The sequence below is a fragment of the Manduca sexta genome, chromosome 28 (genome assembly GCF_014839805.1).
Source record: "Manduca sexta isolate Smith_Timp_Sample1 chromosome 28, JHU_Msex_v1.0, whole genome shotgun sequence".
NCBI lineage: Eukaryota > Metazoa > Arthropoda > Insecta > Lepidoptera > Sphingidae > Manduca > Manduca sexta.
In genome coordinates, this window is record NC_051142.1 from 162479 (window position 1) to 182439 (window position 19961).

The window sequence follows — 19961 nt, forward strand, 5'->3', positions numbered from 1 at the left end:
GATCTTGTGTTTATAATAAAAGAGAATATGATGACCACTGTAATAAAAAATACACTATTAGAACTAAAAAACAGCGGTAATGATGTATAATGAATCATGTAATTAGGCAGTTTACTTCACGAGTTCACGTAAACATGATCTTTCGATAAAGTAATCGACACTTAAAAAAATAAATAATCGTGTAGGCAAAATATTATGAACCACTAATGTACGACCCGGTCCAACGAAAAATTTATGGACGATCGACATTCTAAGTACGCGAAACTCAAAAACTGCATTCGTTTCAATATATTAATTGCAAAATATTCCTATAACTTTAATTTTATTGCAAATCTGCTTTACAAACATCTGAATTGTCTTACTATTTGGCTAAGTATTAGTTAAATAGCATTATAGTAGACAATAACAATTATTCTTCGTGGGTTATAAATAATTTATAAGAAGTTAGAAATAAGAGTATAGAACGAGTAAGGACGATAAGGGGCCGCTTCAATTATTGTATTAAACAGCTAATGTAGATGGTACTCATTTTATAACCATTTATTTAATTATTGTAAATGAGTGTAACTTTTGTATTTGGTCGGCTTATATAGAGAAGTATTAAGTGGAGGTAGTGAATAAAACGCCTTGTATAACTACACAAAAATGTATTTAGTCAATCTGATGGTCGCAATAACATTGAACTCGTCGTCGTATACATGTGGTCGCGCCGCCGCGCCGGGCGTGGACTCACGGTCGCGAGTCGTCACTACATCCATTTCTACGTAAATAATCCAACTTTTCAAATTGGCGGGATGGCCGCGGGCGGCGGCGCGGTGCTATATCAATGTTCCACAGCGAATTTTAATAATTTTTATTTCATTTAAATTTTTCGTTATTTTTCTCGTATACTGTTTCAGATATCTTGTTATAGAACACATCAACTTAACGCTAGCAAAGTTCATATCCAAAACTATATCTACGTGGAACTTAGCGTAATCCGGCTGAACGAATCGGAACGACGAACAAAAACAACATTTACTTATTGCTAAAATAAGGAAATAATATAGTGCTATCCAACTATAGCACCGTGTAAAAATATATTTTGTTCTGATATTCACAACTCCCGATAGCTTTTTAAACAAAATAATACATGATTGCTTTTAAATATTGAAGAAAAAAATGTAAAATGCTTCATTTCACATACGTTAACGTGTGCGAGATATAACACAACCATAGATAAAAAATATTAAGATTGCACACAAGTCGCGTGTCCGCATGCACGCCTCGCTCCAGACTTCGACAGTGTACTGTTTCCCGACTGCTCGCTGGCGAAATGATTGAAATACTTCATTTAGATCAAGTGCTAATTGTACCACTCGGCGTTCGCTCCGACGATACTATGTTAGGGCTTAGCGCTGATGGACAAGGTGGTATCAGAGACGAAATTCGACTATAATCGGAGCTCGAATTCTATTCCTTTGATATACATACAGTTGGTAATAGTAAACAAAAGAAATCATGCCGCTTAGACAAAACCACTATATATTAATATCAGTCTGATACAAATGAAAATAACGTGAAGTTTTATTATCCGCAAATTAAGTTTCTTCGTCGCGTTCCATCGGCGCTGATCCTAATTTATACAAAATCAATGCCTGTTTAAACAATGCAAGTAATTCCAAGAAATCGCATACTAATAAACCTCGATATCTACACGCGACTCTTCTTAACCTCTTCCAGAAAACCCGTAAGTAAAATCTATAAGTTTCCTAGAATTATAGAACCATAATTTCATATAGATATTAAGGGACGGAGGAGTTACGACATCGAAAATTCTACATGGTAACAATTACAGAAAAAATGTTAGAGCGAACTCCAAGCGTATCCCAAAACTGTAGTATGTGCAATACTTGTGCAAGGGACTGAAGATAGATACGAAACTTTAGGTACAAAGTCGGGAAACACCACAGTTTCAAAGTCGATAGTATACAATGTACGGACGCATTTATATAGGACACTAATCAGCACAAAATATCTGAATACTTATATATTAAAACTATAGGCTACTTACGTACTATCGTATAATTATAACCACCATAGAGTAAGAATAGTGAACGCAAACGAGATCCCGGCCGATCGATGTGGTACATAAAAATTACTAATACTGCCCAAATAATTACTTTAGAAAATTTATAAAACATCACTGGGGTTCGCGATAAAAATATAATACTATAAAAACAGCTGCCGCGATGTATAAACCACAGAAATCAATGTATATATTAAAATAAATACTGGGTGACAGTCATATAAATCGATTAATACAAATTAAATACGTTTCAATTACATGTACCTCCAAAAATATCGCTAGTAATATGTAACGTCACGCGATAGTATACAATGTGTTGTATGTCCTAAGGCAATAGTGGCGAGTCGCCGAGCTGTCGCGCAGTCGAGCCGCCGAGCCGTCGAGCCGCCAAGAACCGATCGAGGTAAGTCTGCTACTTAATTTTATAATAGTAATGTAATGTAAATGGCAATTTTGTGGAAGCTGCACAATTACGCGTACTGCCCTCTTTACCTGAAACAATAATCAACATTATCATTACTATTATTGCTGAAAATCAACCAATATCGATTAAGTCCCCACCATATTAAATCGATATAATCATTGACTTGAAACAGTCCATTATTGATCGATAAATATAAATTGATTTGAAAGCATTTGCAAAGACAAGGAAGGCTACTTTAAAAAATTACAAATTACGAAATATCGATTCACACTAGATCGAATAGATCCATTATTATATCGATCCATAATCGCGCATCAATCGATCGAAGTAAGCTAAGTCACCTGTATGCGGTAGCGTAGGGCGTGGTGTAAGGCGACTAGGGCGACAGGTCCTGGTGCATGGGGTCATAGGGCATGGAGGCGTCGTAGCCTGGCTGCGGTTGGTCGTAGCCGGGTGCCGGCAGCGAGTAACCCATGGAGTCCTGCGCCGGCGCCGGTGACATCAGCGGCGTGGCTGCACCGGATGCCGCGCCCATCGAGTATGGCGACGCTCCCGCTGCTGGAACAAGGGACGGAATACATTCGCGCTCGGTGCTCACACCACTAAGTGCAGTGTGCTCTCTCCCCAAAACGACAACGAATTTTTAAAAAAAAAAAAATTTTTCTCTTTCTCTTTCAAGTATTCATAATATTATGTTATAAACTTTGGAATTCCAATCCATTTGAATAGAAAATATTTTTTTTATAAAATTGGTTTTAAAAAAAAATTGATTTTTAATAGATTTTATTATCGATTATAGGCAGTATTTTTAGGTGTGCCTTTTAAGTTTATGTTTTTACTTATATGTAAAGTGTGAAATGTAAATGAAATATTGTTTCCAAAACACCAAGTCCAAGGGATAATATTCACACGCAGAACATACTGACCAGCGGCTTTCTTAGCGGCGTACAAGTTGGCCTCCTCCTGAGCCTTACCAATGTTCTTCTTGTAACGGATGCGCTTGTTGCCGAACCAATTGGACACCTGCAATGAACAATCTGTGAGACGCTGCGCCAAATCTCATCTTTGTGTTCATGGTGATATGGTTGGAAAAACTGTCTTAAGTTTTCTAAAGCTGCTATTACCTACGTAAGGAGGGGTTTGTATTTTTTTTTTATATTAATACAATTCTACTGCACTTGATGGTAAGTCAAGTAGCGTCCAGATAGAGTATTAACTGACGAGATAATAATATGACTATCTCTCGCCAGCCGACAAAATTACGCCGGTGTGTTTGCAACCAGGTAAACTCTGGTTGAGCTCGCAACGCGACAGACATACGTGGCCCACTATTGCATTAACTAATCGCTCACTATCTAGATTTCAAGCGCAATTAAAAGGTAGTATTATTGGGAATATATATAAGACATCCCATGTTCTCAGTTAACGAACACTGTGTAATGGAATAATTAGAACATGGAATTCTTTTACGGACGTTATGACGCTATCAGGCCATCAAATTTGTTCAGTTTCGTCGTTTGTTTAAAAAAAATATATTTATTAATTTTCTATCTTCTGTATCTGAAATTTTATGCTAAATTTATCAACCTAGCTTAATTATTAGAATTTAAATTTAGTGTAACCGTTGACCTCACTACAGTAAAGTCGCATATACATTCTCGCTAGGCGCCGGATACCTGCGAGACGGTAATGCCACACTTCCTGGCGAGTTCCTCTTTGACCTCCTCACTGGGGTAGGGGTTGGCGAGGTGCGAGTAGAAGTACTCGTTGAGCAGCTCGATGGCCTGCTTGGTAAAGTTGCGCCGCTTGCGTCGCGCGTCGAGGAAGCTGCAATGTGACGTCACGTTACCTGCGACACGGTAATGCCACACTTCCTGGCCAGCTCCTCTTTCGCCTCCTCGCTCGGGTACGGGTTGGAGAGATGCGAGTAGAAATACTCGTTCAGGATCTCCGACGCTTGCTTGCTGAAGTTGCGACGCTTTCGACGCGCGTCCAGAAAACTGCAAGCGGGAATTTTGATACGTTTTTTTTTCGTCATTCGAGGCCAAAGTTGAGCTGGTTTTCACTAGCTAGCTTCGACAATTTTGATAAGAAATGCCAATATACTTTGTTAAAGTAATGAGGTAATACGTTTTGCTGTAGAATACAGGCACGGATCCAAAGACTAGCAGAATTCTTGCACGTCAAGACTTAAACCTATTCCTTGACATTTGCTATATCAAGGAATAGTAAATTTGACATTGCTAAACCTTCTTAACTTATTTATCCAATACATTTAAATATAAATACTGGATCCGCACCCGATTATGTGGCAATATGATATCAGTGTAGTTATACATACCGCGAGCGCAGTATCATGACCGCCTCGCAGGTGGATTGCTTCAGCTGCATCTGGATGGAGCTAAACTTCTTGTGGATGATCTGCACCATGCGCTCGATTTCCTGTGGCCGCAACACGCCCGGGTTGTTATAACACCATATTATTAAGTTTTACCTTGTATTGTATAACAAGGGAGCGTAAGTTTAATAATTAAGCCCCTTCAAAATTATGGAAAATATTGAATGACACTTTAAGAGCACTACATATTCATAACTAGCTCTTACCCACAGCTCTACCCGCGTAGAGTTTTACTGGGATTTTTCGGGGATAGAAACTAGCCTATAGCACTCAGGAGTAATGTAGCATCCTATTAATGACACAATTTTCAAAATCAGTTCAGAAATTCCATATATTAGCCCCTATATACAAACAAACACAAATATTTATATGAATTAGTAAAGATTAGTGTTGTACTAATCACTGTAATGACTAACATGTTATGGTTCATAAAATGGAAGATAATTTTCACTACCATTATGATGTATTATACTATAACATACTTTGTCATCTTCATTCTTTGATACCATATCTATATAAATAAAAGTGAATTGCCGACATATTTGTGTTTTTATTGTGTTTGTAATTATCAGGACATGGTTTTTATTGCAGAATAATTTTGTATAAACAAGAAAAACCAGGAAACATTGGCTAATCTCCAAAATCTAATTGATTTAAATGAACAATTTTGTAAGAGTTTAGTTAGTTTCAACAAGAATCATAGGATCATTATGGAGCTGATAGGTGGCACTATTGATGAGATCTAAAAGATGAAATGTAGTTTATGTAAAATATGGTCTATGTAGAAGACGGTCTTTAGCAAGACAATGTCTGGCATGTTTTAAGTAATTCATGACTACACAATGTCCTGAGTATATTTAAATAAAACTAACCTTAGGCGTAATAGGTCTGGTACGGCTTTGCTCTCTCAGCAGGTTCATGACATGAGTGGTGAACTCGTTGCACGCGTTCTCATATTTGTCCAGCTCCTGGTGGTAGATCTGACGGATCTGGGCCAGCTTCGCGCGGTAGTCCGAGTGCTCGATCGCGTTATCTGCTTGGATCATAGTGGATCAGTTGTGCGCTTGATTGCGGTTGGTGGTGTGAGAAATAATAACCTCCAACCGAAAAATAATAGAAATTAATTTGGTGTTTCGAGTTTATTGTCCCATTGAGAAGTCAGCTGAAATGAATTTGTTACACAAATTCAATAGTGATTTTATATTAACATGTCTTTAGAAGAAACTTGGAGATATTGCTGCTTTTAAGCTGAATTAAATACCTAGCCGAACGAGAAACTGGGAAGATATTGCGCTTCAGAAAGGTGTTGAGCCGGTTAGACTATTAGCTGGCAGTTCATGCACAATGGCCCAACCTTCTACAAACTAAGTGTGAAAAAAGAGCCCCTAAATAGAAACAGTTATATCTCACCATCTCGATGGGTCTAGTTGTAATAAGTAAAGAAAAATGTTCCCAACATATAAAAAATACCATTTAGAATATAAGACCAGTTGAAATAAGAGTAAACATTTGTTAGATTTAATAAACTCTTGCTGTAGTCACATGACACTAGAATACAATAACATTATTTACACATTTAGGACTACATAAATGTTTCTTGTTGACTTGACTTGTTTGAAACTGTTTGTCTATAGTTGACATCAGAAACTGACATGTTGTATGAAAAGTAACATGTTGATATGAATTTCAGGAACAAAATAATTGTATGTTAAATGACACAGATAGTAACAAAAATCAGAAACATTTCATATCTTCAAAATTTTTCCTTATCTGTCTAATACCGTCAATAAATATTTATTTTTTTGTTACAAAACTAAAATGATAATATATATTTTTATTACTTGTAATGATTAATTATGATTATTCTGGGTCAGTGATCTTTATACAGGTAAGAAAAAATTGCATAAAATATGACAGATATCCATTTACCCCATTCACCAGCCGCTGCAGAGGCTGAGGCAGCGGCTCCCGCGCCTCCACCCTTCTCCGGCCCTGCCACCCCCTCCGCAATCAACATGTTGTCCAGCCGCATCAGCTGAGGATCTGGGGGCTCCTCCTCTTGCGTATTCCGGAGGGACAGGACTACACAAAAGCATTTCAATTAGTGAGATTGTTTTAAAGAAAACATATTAATAATATTAAATAAGTATTACGATATGATAAGCGAGATATTGAAACATATAATTTTTTTTAATTAATTTTACATTTACTGTGTACATATTTAACTAATTTATCAAAAGATTTTGTAAATGAAGGCAATATATTGGATATTGAGATTAATAGGAACAATTTTAAATGGTCAGTTGTGAAAATATACAAACATGTTTCTTTTTGAAGTGTGCTCATTCTTATATAAATAAATGTAAGTTTCCTTCTCCTTTATTTTGATAGCGTGCTGTAATTTCACAACATTCTAAACAAAACACAAGACGTAACCGAGTGCAGTGAATGTTTAAATTAGTGTAATTTATTACTACTAAACATACATTCAAGGCAACAGAATAAAACAATCAAACCAACCTGTTTTCTCTTTGATTTCGCACAAAACCGAAAATAGCGCAGGTTTCATCCTGTGACAGTTGAGCGTGTGCTTCCTGGCCTGCGCCTCGTCCAGGCTCTGGTCGGTGATGTTCATGATTTGCTGTAGGATTTCGCCGATGTCTTGCTTGCGCGCCTCGCCCTCACCTGTGGCGGGCGCACCCTCGCCACCGGGCAGCCCGTACCCCTGTGGGCCCATCATGCCGCCACTATGCGCCATCATCCTGTTCGGATCGTCCATCGCTCACCGTATCACCACACTCAATACATATACACCTCTCAAACTTACACTAATACGTATACGCTTTTGTACGATGTTAAAACGTAAATTTATAAAAATAATGTCTAAAATGTTCAACAAAGATAAATAGGGCGAAAACCTACGGCTTCACCCCCCGTTCACCAGCAAGCAATAAAATGGCCGCCTCCTTTGTGCTGTCAAATCTGAGATATTTGAAAAAGAAAACAAATAATTAAAACTATTCCTATCACGCTTCATCTCACAATCATTTATGCCGTGATTTAGTGTGAGAGAGGGATAGTAAATATGATGTTGCCATATTTCTCATATAATTGATTGCTGTCCTTAATGCTGCCTACTAAAATATTATGTACGCATAATTTACAGCACAAATAAAAATAAAAGAAATTACTATATCAATACTAGTAAATTATACTTTCGTCGACTATTGTCAAGATGTTATGTTGTTACATTACAACAATAGATACATAATTTTATACAGCTAAAATGAACGCTCTTTTATAGCTGTCATTTCATCGTTTCACTGTCACTTTTATTCCAAATCGACGTATTATACTTTTAACATAATGGTACTACTCTCTCTTTATTTATACTAAGGCAAGGTATCAAATAGTAAGCTCAAAATCTAGATATAACTGGAACAAAAAAGTGTCGAGTTGAATTTCTTGTGAATTTCGTCAGCAACCACGCGATCAAAAAGTTAATTACCGGCCAACAGATGTAACGATTAAATGCAGTAATATCATCCATACGGTTAAATGAGACACGTTCTCGCTTTAGTTTATAAGTGTAGTGTATTTAGTAAACAACTACCAGTCGTCTGTAACCAGTTCCGATTTTCACACGCTGAAACTCAGCTGCAGTGGGGAAGCAACAAAAATCACAGGAAGATCAAAATACCAAATCCTCTTAAAGATATAATAATGGCTGACCCCAAAATTGAAGAAATCTTAGCGCCCCTGCGCGCCAGCGTAAAAGAACAGGGTGACCTGGTCAGAAAGCTGAAGGAAGAGAAAGCTCCTGAAATCGACATAAAAAAAGCCGTAGCTGAATTAAAAACAAGAAAAAAGGTGTTAGAAGACAAAGAACTGAGTCTCGCCCCCGTGGAGGAGTTGTTTGATCGCGCGAAAATGGAAGATTTGATCAAGAGAAGATTTTTCTACGACCAGTCATTTGCCATCTACGGTGGTATAACTGGACAGTTCGACTTCGGGCCTATGGGCTGCGCGCTGAAGAGCAACATGATCCAGCTGTGGAGGAAGTACTTCATCCTGCAGGAACAGATGTTGGAGGTGGACTGCTCAATTTTAACTCCTGAACCAGTACTTAAAGCATCAGGCCATGTGGAAAGGTTTGCTGACCTGATGACCAAAGATGTCAAGTCTGGAGAATGTTTCCGTCTGGATCACTTAATCAAAGCTCATCTGGAAAAGATCAAAGCAGAAAAGAATACAAAAGCTGAGCTGAAAGCTGAAATTGAGGACATCCTTGTAAAACTTGATGGTATGACTGCTGATGAAATGTCTGCCTTGATGAAGAGGTTTGACATGAAGTCTCCTATTAGTGGTAATGAGCTTACTCCCCCCATTGAGTTCAATCTTATGTTCAACACCCAGATTGGTCCCTCTGGGTTGGTAAAAGGCTTCCTGAGACCTGAAACTGCTCAAGGTATATTTGTAAACTTCAAACGCCTTTTGGAATTCAATCAGGGCCGCTTACCATTTGCCGCTGCTCAAATTGGGAACTCTTTTAGGAATGAGATCTCTCCTCGCTCTGGTCTTCTCAGAGTCAGAGAGTTCACCATGTGTGAAATAGAACACTTTTGTGACTCCAAAGACCATCCTAAGTTTGAGTCTGTGAAAGATACTCAAATGCTCTTCTATTCTGGGCGGACAGCCAGGAACAGGGCAAACCTGCTGAGATTATGACAATCGGAGAAGCTGTTTCTAAGGGTATAGTTAACAATGAAACCCTGGGTTACTTCATGGCACGGATCCATTTATACATGCTGGCTGTTGGCATTGACCCCAAAAAGTTGAGGTTCAGGCAGCACATGGGCAATGAGATGGCTCATTATGCCTGTGACTGCTGGGATGCAGAATGCTTGTCCAGCTATGGTTGGATTGAATGTGTGGGCTGTGCTGACCGGTCAGCCTATGATCTCACCCAACACACAAAAGCAACTGGCATCCGTCTTGCTGCTGAGAAGAAACTGCCAGCACCCAAACAAATTGAATTAGTGGAGGCTGTTCCAAACAAGGCTGCCATTGGCAAGGAATTTAAGAAGGAAGCCAAGGCCATCAATGATGCATTAGCTGCTCTGGACACCAATGCTTTAGAAGAATTACAAAATAAATTAGATAGTGATGGGGAATATAACTTAGTAACGCCTAATGGAGAGTTTAAACTCAAGCCAAACCTTGTCAGTGTGAAGAAAACTCAAAAGACCATACATGTTGAAGAGATCATACCTAGCGTAATCGAGCCTTCGTTCGGTGTCGGTCGCATCCTGTACTGCATCTTAGAACACAACTTCAAGATGAGAGAAGGCGATGAACAGAGAACCTACTTCTCATTACCAGCCACAGTCGCGCCGATGAAATGCGCTGTCTTACCCTTGAGTGGTAATGCAGAGTTCCAGCCCTTCGTACGAGAACTGTCTCAAGGTCTAACTAATGTTGACGTATCTCACAAAGTTGACGACTCTTCAGGCTCCATCGGCCGTCGATACGCGCGGACAGACGAGCTCGGTGTACCCTACGCCATCACAGTTGATTTTGATACTACTAAGGAACCCCATACAGTAACTCTAAGGGAGAGAGACAGCATGGGGCAAGTTAGATTGCCATTGACTGATGTACCGGATGTTGTAAGAGATCTGGCCAACAGTAAGATATCCTGGGCGGACGTAGAGCAGAAGTACCCTAAATTCGAACAACAAGAGACTGTAAAAGGAGCCGCCGCGTAAATTCACAAAATGTTTGGGACAGATGCTTGTAATTATTTCTATTGAAATCTATTTATTTGAACTGTAAGCTTGAAAGTTACAAGAATAATGCATTTGGTATTGTTTCCAGCACATTTTTTTATTGATAGTTGAATAAAAACTGCAGAATTATATATATCGTTTCAATTGAACACAAAGTAGTAGATACAGTAACCAAATAAAACAAGGACTCTTACGCATTTATTATAGAGAATCGATATTTTTCATTACATTATCGCTCAATCACGAAGTTTGATAAATTCAAAATATTTTACGTAATTATACGAGACAAGATAATTTTATACTATAGAGATAAAACTTTCATTATACGTGTGTTTGTGAAGTAATAAAATCCGCATCAAACATACTTATTTTGTATGGTTTTTTCTATATTTTCTAACGAGACTTATATAAAAACAATGTCGAACATGGAAATTTATAAAAGTCAGTCAACAATAGGATTTTTACCAATATCTAAAACTGTTGTAGTCTATTCATGACACACAGGGCCGTAGCTGGGGGGGGCATTGTGGGGCAATGCCCTACCTTAATTATAATCAACTAAATTATACATAACTACTTAATCAAAATTTATGGAGCAGCGGGTTTTTTATTTCACGATCAGGGAGTTGGTCTCATAGTAAGAGTTATTCGTATTGATGGGTGGAATAAGCCCCTTTCGAGATTTAAGGGATTTTTATAAAATCTGTATATTACCCTAACAATTACGAAAGTATTAACCTGATTCATTCACGTTCACAAGTAAAGAAAGCCAAAAGTCGATTGACCAAATCAGATCCAGTAACATTTTCACTTCCGCCCTAGCTGTAGCCACAGCTGCCCTACCTTAAATTCAAGTCTAGCTACGGCCTTGATGACAACTTGACTAGATGCAAGAAAAGGTAAATTTTCACAGAATGGTGGTTACTTTAACAAAAAAAAAGCACCGACTACCCGTCATATTCAACCTTTTTTTTATATGGGCCACAAGACGGTTTTGTTATGGTGCCTTGAGTAAAAACTAAAATTGATTAACTATAAACATAATTATATTAGATGTTCATGATGATGATCATTTTGTTACATAGTAGAATAAATTCAAAACTTCTATCATACAAAATCTTTTTTTTATCAACAGCACACATAAAGATCCAAATAAAACCAAAAGTTCCGAACATCACTTTAATTCTCAAACACACAATAACCATTTGCAATAGACTTGGCGTAACATTATCTGTAGCGGCGGTCCCGCGAGCGCGAGCGCCGCCTTTGGTCCCGGGAGCGGGAGCGCTCGCGGTGCCTGTCCCGACGATCCCGCGAGCGTCTGTCCCGGTCGCGGTCTCGTGAGCCTCTGTCGCGGTCCCTCTCTCTATCCCTGTCGCGATCCCTCTCCTGTCTGTCGTCGCGCTTTGGTCTGTCTTTTGAATATCTGTAAATATAATGACATTTTATCAAAGTTGTGCGTGGTGCTGCTGCTGTACAAGTTATAAGTATTAAGACGAATATCTTGGTATCGAAAGTAAAAACCTGTCTAAATTGATTCAATATTTTTGTATACACGCCTTTTATTCTAAGCCGAGTATAAAGAGTCGAATCTAGCGCAGCAACTTTTGACCTTGTGTATTTCGTCCTATAACGCGATAGAGAAAGATCCTATCGCCATATCAGGCATAAATTCTAGACTCCGAGCTCATACTGAGCAAAAAACGCAACATTCCGCCAATTTGGGAATCGAACCCAAAGCCTCAAGACTCCAGTCACACCTTTATACAACTATTATTTTGTAGCATAAAAATCAAGTTACATAAATGGACATATTGTAACGAGATGATTGATTCTGGAATGCGGTAATTTTCCTTCACAAGCTTTATTTATTTATTCATTACTATTCGCGACTCCGCCCGCGTTATAAAGTTTTTCAGGCTAAAGGGTTCCATTATAAAAGTAGTAGTTTCCCGTGAGCCTATGTTCTTCCCAGGGTCTCAAACTGTCTCCATACCAAATTTCATCTTAATACGTTGGGTAGTTTTTGAGTTTAACACGTTCAGACAGACAGATGCAGCGGGGGACTTTGTTTTTTTATAATATATTTTTTAGAACTTTTAAAGTGGAACAATCCCGTCATACATCATTGTTGCATAACTTTAACCATTTACGCAGCGCAGGCAACGGAAGCTCTCAAAACTTATAATTTTCCCCGTTTTTGCAACATGTTTCATTACTGCTCCGCTCCTATTGGTCATAGCGTGATGATATATGACTTTGAGCACTCCACAAACAAGGGACTATTCAACCCAAAAAGATTTTTTCAGTTCGAATCGGTAATTCCTGAGATTAGCCATTACTGCTCCGCTCCTATTGGGTATAGCGTGATGATATATAGCCTATAGCACTCCACGAACAAAGGGCTATCCAACACAAAAATAATTTTTCAGTTTGGACCGGTAGTTCCTGAAATTAGCCATTACTGCTCCGCTCCTATTGGGTATAGCGTGATGATATATAGCCTATAGCACTCCACGAACAAAGGGCTATCCAACGCAAAAAGAATTTTTCAGTTTGGACCGGTATTTCCTGAGATTAGCCATTACTGCTCCGCTCCTATTGGGTATAGCGTGATGATATATAGCCTATAGCACTCCACGAACAAAGGGCTATACAACGCAAAAAGAATTTTTCGGTTTGGACCGGTAGTTCCTGAGATTAGCGCGTTCAAACAAACAAACAAACAAACAAACTCTTCAGCTTTATATAATAGTATAGAAGTATAGATTCATTACTATTCGATGTAAATAAATATGAGTCGCACTACGCGGAACTAACTATACAGTGTCAACCTTACTAGAAGATACTTTCTAAAATCATGAAATGTATGACAAAAAAAAATTAACAAAGAATTTTGCTACTCATAATACAAAGTACGAATTTTACAGTAATCAACTAAATTAATAAATGTATTGACAACGGCACCCACACTAGGCAGGCCTATATCGTGGGGTCCCGTTAGATCAATTAGAAGATTTTTGTACCACAAATACACAATAATTTCTATGGCAACATGAAAAAAGGTGCTATGAGTTAACATGGAAATTTTTATTCCGCGTGACCTTTTTATTTACAGCCTATATTGGTCCCACTATTCGACGCAGGCATGCATAAAGCATATTCCTCTTCAATATAGTACAATCCTCTATCTTTTATCGAACAAATTAGGATCTCTAAACTATTGTTACAAATTCAAGCGTTTTCAAGAAACAGCTTCAGCAGTGGCGAAGGATCTATATAACACATTTCTGGCGTCTTCCTTTCCGCATTTATGCATATTATTATAAGTACTTATATGTTGTGTTAGACTTCCTTTCGGAAACTCTCGCCCTATGTCATTGATGTTCAGCTCTATATATTTAAGCCTTTATTCAGACACAACCTTTTTGCTTTGTTATTCATATAGTAAACTTTTGTTCCATTTTTGTGTATCCGTTTGCCAGGTGGCAAAGGCCTTCGCCAATCTCCTCCATTCTGGCCTTTCCATGGCCACTCTACCCCATGTTATTCCTGCGACTTGTCTAATGTCGTCATCCCACCTTCTTTGTGGTCTCAGCTCTATAGGACGGTGGTAATTAATAATTGTACATAACAGACATATTATTCTATGCTACCTGTCGCCGTCGCCGTAGTCCCGTTTATCTCGGTCATCGTGCTCGCGTCGGTCGGGCTCCATCCGCGTCGGGTTGTAACCGCTGCTGGCGTTGCCGCGGTAATTCGCTGCCGGCTTCGCTGAGGCTATCTTTCTGTTGTGCTCTGCTAACCTGTTCACAAATCAAATTAACGGCCGCCTTCAATTAGCAATTAATATATTATTATTATGATTTCTTTGAATTGTGAATATTAACCAATAAGATTGTATGTGTGACACTCTTATATGGCTTTTTAATGGAATCAATCTGAACTTAGTAATTAGATAAATTTATTTATTTCGATAGTACATAATACATTTAATTTGTTGCCAAATTTTAGTTGTGTATGTTAAATAAACACTCAGGATTTATTTTATTATCATACACAATTTATGTGAGTAGTGAATACAGATATAAATGTTAAATAGTTCCTTGAAGTCCTGGTGCTTTAATGAAGCCAGAAATATGAGCAGCTAGAATCAAACTAAACATAAATAAAAATTCTCAATACAAATACATGCAAACATTTTGATATCACTATGCACTAACTCAAATTAACAGAAGGGACAAATTTAAGTGAAGCACTGTTAACTTTATTGCTTAAATGCAATTAAATTTTTAGATTTCTCTTGTAACAGATTGTTCATAACACTTGTAGAAGTACGAATTTGACATGCACTCTTAGCACAAATTTCTTTTAATTCCTATACCTTTGCTTCACTACTTAGAGATATATGCATGACATCACGGCTATATCCCTTTTCGGGTGTAGGCAGAGGTGTAATACACCAACATATCATCATCTATGTTAAATCCAATGTAATAGGAGTCAAACATATTGCCATATACCAGGCACATTTTGAGACTGCATGCCAACACTGAGCAGAAAGACAATATATTTAGCTATACTGCACTAAATAGCACTATATACATACTTACTTCTGTTCAATCTGTTTCTGTATGGGCACTGGTATCCTGGGGAACAGCGTGCTGAACCAGTCGAGTTTGATGAGCATCTGCCTGACGAGGGCGCCAATCGTGGTGGCGCCGCCGCCCCCGCCGCCCGCGCGCGGCTCGATCTCCTCTTCGTCGTCGAGGTACTCCGCGTACCAGTCGAACAGGTCCGCGGGCGGCTGTGTGTAGCGCACGTACATGAAACCTGCCAACAAATGGTTTAGTATATCTGGGCATACGAATTTGAACAGAATTTTGTATGTCACAACTGCTAGTAAGCATAGTAAACTGGGTAAAAAAATTGATATTTGCGATAAAAAAAATATATCTCTAAGCTGTAATTAAACGCAATATATTTTTTTTTACGTTAAAAAGACGCATTTCGAAGAATAACCGTATGTTGCGGTTTTCTACCACAACCTTTGTTCTTATGTGTTACCTACAATACGTGTCCTTCCATGTAAATCAACATATGTGTAGAATGTAGATATAGAGGACAATTAATTACACAAGTTTATATTAAGGTGAGTATAGACTAGGGCATTTGCTAGACCATTATAATGTAATAAACATAACTTTTTTTTACGAATGGTACAATAGAGTCAAAAGCCCAGTTTCGAAAGCATTTCCATGAAATGTACCATTCCAGTGAATGCTTGACATATGTAAAACTGGCTAAAAACCAGCTGAAGCAAAGCTCATGCAATATCATTAAGTGAACTTGAATAAGTAACTACCTGCTTCATCCTTCGGCCCGCGCACCTCACGCCACCTCGCCGGCCGTTTTACCTTTACTCAATAGAATGTTACACCAAAGCGCTCATTGCTTTTTCAGGTTGTAACAAAGCATCAAGCGTAGTGTTCGAAGTGCGGTTTAATAAAATTTAAAAACGGCGTATGCTCAATGTTCTGCTACGAGTAATTGCTCTAATCTTTACTCACCTTAAGAGCACTTGCTAACTCTAAAGATCAAGTTGCATGTTGTAGTCAAATTATTTATAATTTAAATAATATTTCTATTTATATAAAAATAAAGGTGAAGGTGTCATACCTACCGAGCGCTCTTATGTAGGGAGAGTCGGCGTGCTGCAGCAGACCATTGACTTGTTTCCGTGTGAGACGTAGGGTGTACAGCTTGTACAGAAGGCAGAATGCGGTAGACACGATGCCGCCCGCGCCCACCCCGCGCACCTGAGACACAGTCTCTACATTTCAACTAGGAATGACATTTGCATACTGTGTTTCATTCATAATAATTAGTCATAAAAGAATGAGGATACATTATTTTCTTTATGGAAATTTAATTTCTCTATTTCAGTCAATGAGATAAATCAAATAAAAAAAGTTTGTTTTCAACATTTTCCTTATTTAATGACACCTTGCTAATATTTAATATTATAGATGTGAAAATTTGTGAAAATGTTTGGATGTTTGTTGGAAGTAAACACAGAATTAGTTGATCAGATTTAGATTATTAAAAATTTGGCACACAGACTATGTTCTGGATTAAAAGGCAAGCTATTTTTACTGTAATTTGCCCCCATGGAAAAAAAGGAATCTCTAAATAGATGGTGCTAACATCCTACAGTTGCTATGTCTTAATATAGTACTTTAGGGATTTTTCTGGCAGAAGTCTGGTCATGCAGGCTAAGCCATCAGCCTTATTTTTTGTCATAAAAAGCCTTATTTATATCAACCAAAGACTTCATGGCATGTCATGTCTTTTTCCTCGATCAGATATCAGTGACTAACATTAAAAGGTAATTGAATATAGCAACACTGATAGCAGATGTGGTTGAACATACTCACGCCGCCACACATGCCCGTCTGGCCAGAAGTCTTGCGGCTGCCGCGCTCCCATGGCTCCAGATGCTTCACCTGGTAGTAGATCTCGTCCACCACTTCATGGTATGTCTTCAGTTTGAACAGATGAACTGCCAACAAAATTTTATGTTAATTTTTATCTTGGTTGGTTTTACTCAATTCTTAATACTGGCTGATGGTATTTAATTTAAATTTAGAATGTTAATGTTGAAACGGAATGTAATACGAGATGTCAGCAAGGCGAACTAGAGATAATTAAGCACATAAGCTTCTCTTTATTTTGCTCCATAATACTGATAATTAGGGATCCTTCACAAAAACTGAAATGGCGATGGTGTGGCAAAATAATATTAGTTTACCATGAGCCAATATTGTGCACTATTATAATCGGGCTTGCAAATCTAGTGTAGCATGATGGTGAAAACGCATGTTTTATTACATAAATTAGCAAAAAATTTCCGTCGTTTCAGCGCCACCAACTCCAAAATGTGAAAATACAGCAAGCCTAATTATAAACGACTTAAAACATAAAGGAAACGTTACAAAAATCGTGGATCCAAACTCCTGTACGAAGTTGCGTTTGCTTACCTACCTTTGAAGTAGCTAGAGCCCTGTATATTGGCTAGTATTAATGGGTTCAGGTTCATAGTTTGTTCGTTACCCCATATTGGTAATATGTTATGTTGCTTGCCCGTTTTCGCGGGCTTCTGCTGGCTGTATTCTGAAACACGAACACATTGAATGACACACTTGCATACAAATTGATCACTCGAACGGAACAAAACACACCTTCCGCTTCGCTCATCTTACAAACTCAATACTTATCACAATAATGTGGTATTTAATCTCTAGTAGCACCGGGTTCATTCAAGAAATTTATTTTGAACGTTTGTAGTTTGTACATGGATTTCAATAAAAGTTACATGGATTTTCTTCGTTTTGACAAAACAACGCAAATCATAATGGCGGAGAAGAATGAATGGGATTTACGAAAGGAACGATTGAAATTGATTGAACCGGAAATTATGTTTATCTATGTTGCCAGTGTACAAATAAAAACCTCAGAAATATAATATGTACACCTAAAGCTATGTATTTCTACCAGTGAATGTAATTATGGAAAAATTATCATATATCATTATAACCAAATATATTTCAATTCAATTCAATTTTTAGGCGTGATACTATGTATGTATGTATGTATATTTCAAGTCACTGACTTTTCTCCAATAGACTAGGCAATACATAATATATATGTTTTTAAACAAATTCGAAGTGTTAGACATGTTAGCCTGTTGCAAGTTTAATATTTCTCAGATCTAGTAATGTTTACGGCCTATATGCCTTAGCAAATTTATCCCTCAGGGAATATAAGGACAAACTTCAAAGCACAAGAGTAAAGTGAATGGTGCGCATTATTTGGTATCAACTTTTACTATGGGATTTACTAACATATTTTCTACTCATCTCGTCTCTTGCCCTAGGTGTACATTATATTTTTACCTTCTCCCCACATATTCCCTAAAGCCTTATAATTGCAATTGCAATGCTGTTGGTCATCAGACTCGTCCGATTGCCATGGTCGACTTAACATAAACATAAATCACATAATAATTGAATATATATACATACTTGCACCATTTATTTTTTCTCTTGTATATAGGTTTATTTGGAAATAAAAAACACTTTATAATGTAACTTATATTTAAAGATTTACAAAATAAATAAAATTATTTATTAATTATTGATAGTACAGCTCCAGGTTCATCCCATCATGAATTTCATCTGTGAATCATACTTTAAGGAAATCATATAATAAAGTAAAATTTATTTTAGTGTCTCAAGAATCTAGTCCAGTGCCAGGCCATTGTGACTGAAATTTCTTGGTGGTGTGGCTCCGTGCAACCATTAGGCAACTTCTCACATAAAAATACTTATTTATGATACTGCAGACCATACAATCATGAGTACTATTCCAACTACTTTAGTTGTCTGTTCAAGGTATTGTATGGCCATTAAAACTAGAAAAAATATTTTTGAAAAGGATACAATCAGACAGCTTAATATGGTCTTTGAAGACTGTGTACCATTTCTTGAGTACAATTTTGTCGTAGCGCGTACCGGTTTGTGCAGCGATTAACTTCTTCAGATCACCTACAGTATCGTCAGGATTACATTTCACACGAACCTTCTTGCCCAGACGATCGTTACAAGTAACTTCCAGCATTTTCTGTAATATAAAAAACTATTACAATTCTCTTATAAGTTTTTAGACTACTTTTATTTTTGTAAATGAACACGATAAACCACCTGTGAATGTATTAAATTTACAAAAACAACACTGAATACTGAAGAGTGAACACACGATGAATGAAAATTTAAAATGACAAGTGTGACATTTAAATTGACATTTGTAAATACATAAATTATCTTTTGTCTAAGGAATAATTGAGCATTCAGATCTTTAAGCTATATGTATTATTAGGTACTTTTATCTTAATTAATATCATTGACTATTTAGTAAACAGATTTCAGGTAAAATCTTCCTTTTTATTTATCATTTAAAGCAAGTTTAGGAAGGAAATAAAGAATAGGTACTTAATCATTCTATATGTATACATTATATCTAAATATTTTACGTGTAATTAGTGAAATCGAATAGATTGTTGATATTATAAATCATTTAAAATAACAAACATAAATTACTTTTTATGATTGATGAAGAAATAAAACGTAACTAATATTTTGACATTTCAAACAAAAACATCCGGTTGTGATAATTTTTGGATCATTTGATTTGTATTTAGTGTTCAAGTCAGAGCCTCAGTTA

The 19961-nt window shown here is 37.3% G+C and overlaps 4 protein-coding genes across 9 annotated transcripts; 1 reads left to right on the forward strand and 3 right to left on the reverse strand.

Annotated features, from left to right (window-relative positions):
• Positions 1–630: 630 nt before the first annotated feature.
• LOC115453819 (homeobox protein extradenticle) lies at positions 631–7868 on the reverse strand. 4 transcript variants are annotated; one of them, XM_037444480.1, is made up of 8 exons: positions 7411–7868; positions 6820–6972; positions 5763–5923; positions 4834–4934; positions 4169–4319; positions 3419–3515; positions 2834–3047; positions 631–2560 (listed from the first exon to the last, which is right to left on the reverse strand). In XM_037444480.1, the coding sequence occupies exons 1-7, from the start codon at positions 7667–7669 to the stop codon at positions 2869–2871; spliced, it is 1101 nt and encodes a 366-aa protein (XP_037300377.1). In that variant the 5' UTR covers positions 7670–7868; the 3' UTR covers positions 631–2560; positions 2834–2868. The 4 variants fall into 4 exon arrangements, with proteins under 4 accessions (XP_037300377.1, XP_037300375.1, XP_037300376.1 ...); XM_037444478.1 differs by having other exon boundaries at positions 2834–3050; XM_037444479.1 differs by lacking the exon at positions 4169–4319 and adding an exon at positions 4342–4492.
• Positions 7869–8327: 459 nt separating this feature from the next.
• LOC115453817 (glycine--tRNA ligase) lies at positions 8328–10810 on the forward strand. The gene is given in 2 exon segments (XM_030182545.2): positions 8328–9576; positions 9579–10810. Coding segments are annotated over 2 exon segments (2208 nt in total). The 5' UTR covers positions 8328–8448; the 3' UTR covers positions 10659–10810.
• A 1034-nt stretch (positions 10811–11844) lies between these two features.
• On the reverse strand, positions 11845–18141 carry LOC119191000 (pre-mRNA-splicing factor 38B). Of its 2 annotated transcripts, none has more exons than XM_037444695.1 (7): positions 17921–18141; positions 17724–17852; positions 17117–17241; positions 16363–16498; positions 15293–15512; positions 14336–14485; positions 11845–12105 (listed from the first exon to the last, which is right to left on the reverse strand). In XM_037444695.1, exons 1-7 carry the CDS (start codon positions 17934–17936, stop codon positions 11907–11909), a joined length of 975 nt encoding a protein of 324 aa, XP_037300592.1. In that variant the 5' UTR covers positions 17937–18141; the 3' UTR covers positions 11845–11906. The 2 variants fall into 2 exon arrangements, 1 of the variants encoding a protein (XP_037300592.1); XR_005113335.1 differs by having other exon boundaries at positions 12032–12105; positions 16359–16498.
• A 676-nt stretch (positions 18142–18817) lies between these two features.
• On the reverse strand, positions 18818–19515 carry LOC115455114 (ubiquitin-like protein 5). 2 transcript variants are annotated; one of them, XM_030183802.2, is made up of 3 exons: positions 19442–19515; positions 19181–19361; positions 18818–18916 (listed from the first exon to the last, which is right to left on the reverse strand). In XM_030183802.2, the coding sequence occupies exons 2-3, from the start codon at positions 19356–19358 to the stop codon at positions 18873–18875; spliced, it is 222 nt and encodes a 73-aa protein (XP_030039662.1). In that variant the 5' UTR covers positions 19359–19361; positions 19442–19515; the 3' UTR covers positions 18818–18872. The 2 variants fall into 2 exon arrangements, with proteins under 2 accessions (XP_030039662.1, XP_037300515.1); XM_037444618.1 differs by lacking the exon at positions 19442–19515 and having other exon boundaries at positions 19181–19376.
• Positions 19516–19961: the final 446 nt, after the last annotated feature.

Coding starts and splice junctions, on each gene's coding strand:
- LOC119191000 (XM_037444695.1), bottom strand. Junction 17,242..17,723: donor GGGCTCTAGCTACTTCAAAG/GTAGGTAAGCAA, acceptor TTTTGTTGGCAG/TTCATCTGTTCAAACTGAAG. Junction 15,513..16,362: donor TCCCTACATAAGAGCGCTCG/GTAGGTATGACA, acceptor ATTTGTTGGCAG/GTTTCATGTACGTGCGCTAC.
- LOC115455114 (XM_030183802.2), bottom strand. CDS start 19,358: ATGCTGGAAGTTACTTGTAACGATCGTCTGGGCAAGAAGGTTCGTGTG. Junction 18,917..19,180: donor CCATATTAAGCTGTCTGATT/GTATCCTTTTCA, acceptor TATGATTCACAG/ATGAAATTCATGATGGGATG.
- LOC115453819 (XM_037444478.1), bottom strand. CDS start 7,669: ATGGACGATCCGAACAGGATGATGGCGCATAGTGGCGGCATGATGGGC. Junction 4,935..5,762: donor CCAGACCTATTACGCCTAAG/GTTAGTTTTATT, acceptor TTGCGGCCACAG/GAAATCGAGCGCATGGTGCA. Junction 3,051..3,418: donor CGCCGCTAAGAAAGCCGCTG/GTCAGTATGTTC, acceptor CCCTTGTTCCAG/CAGCGGGAGCGTCGCCATAC.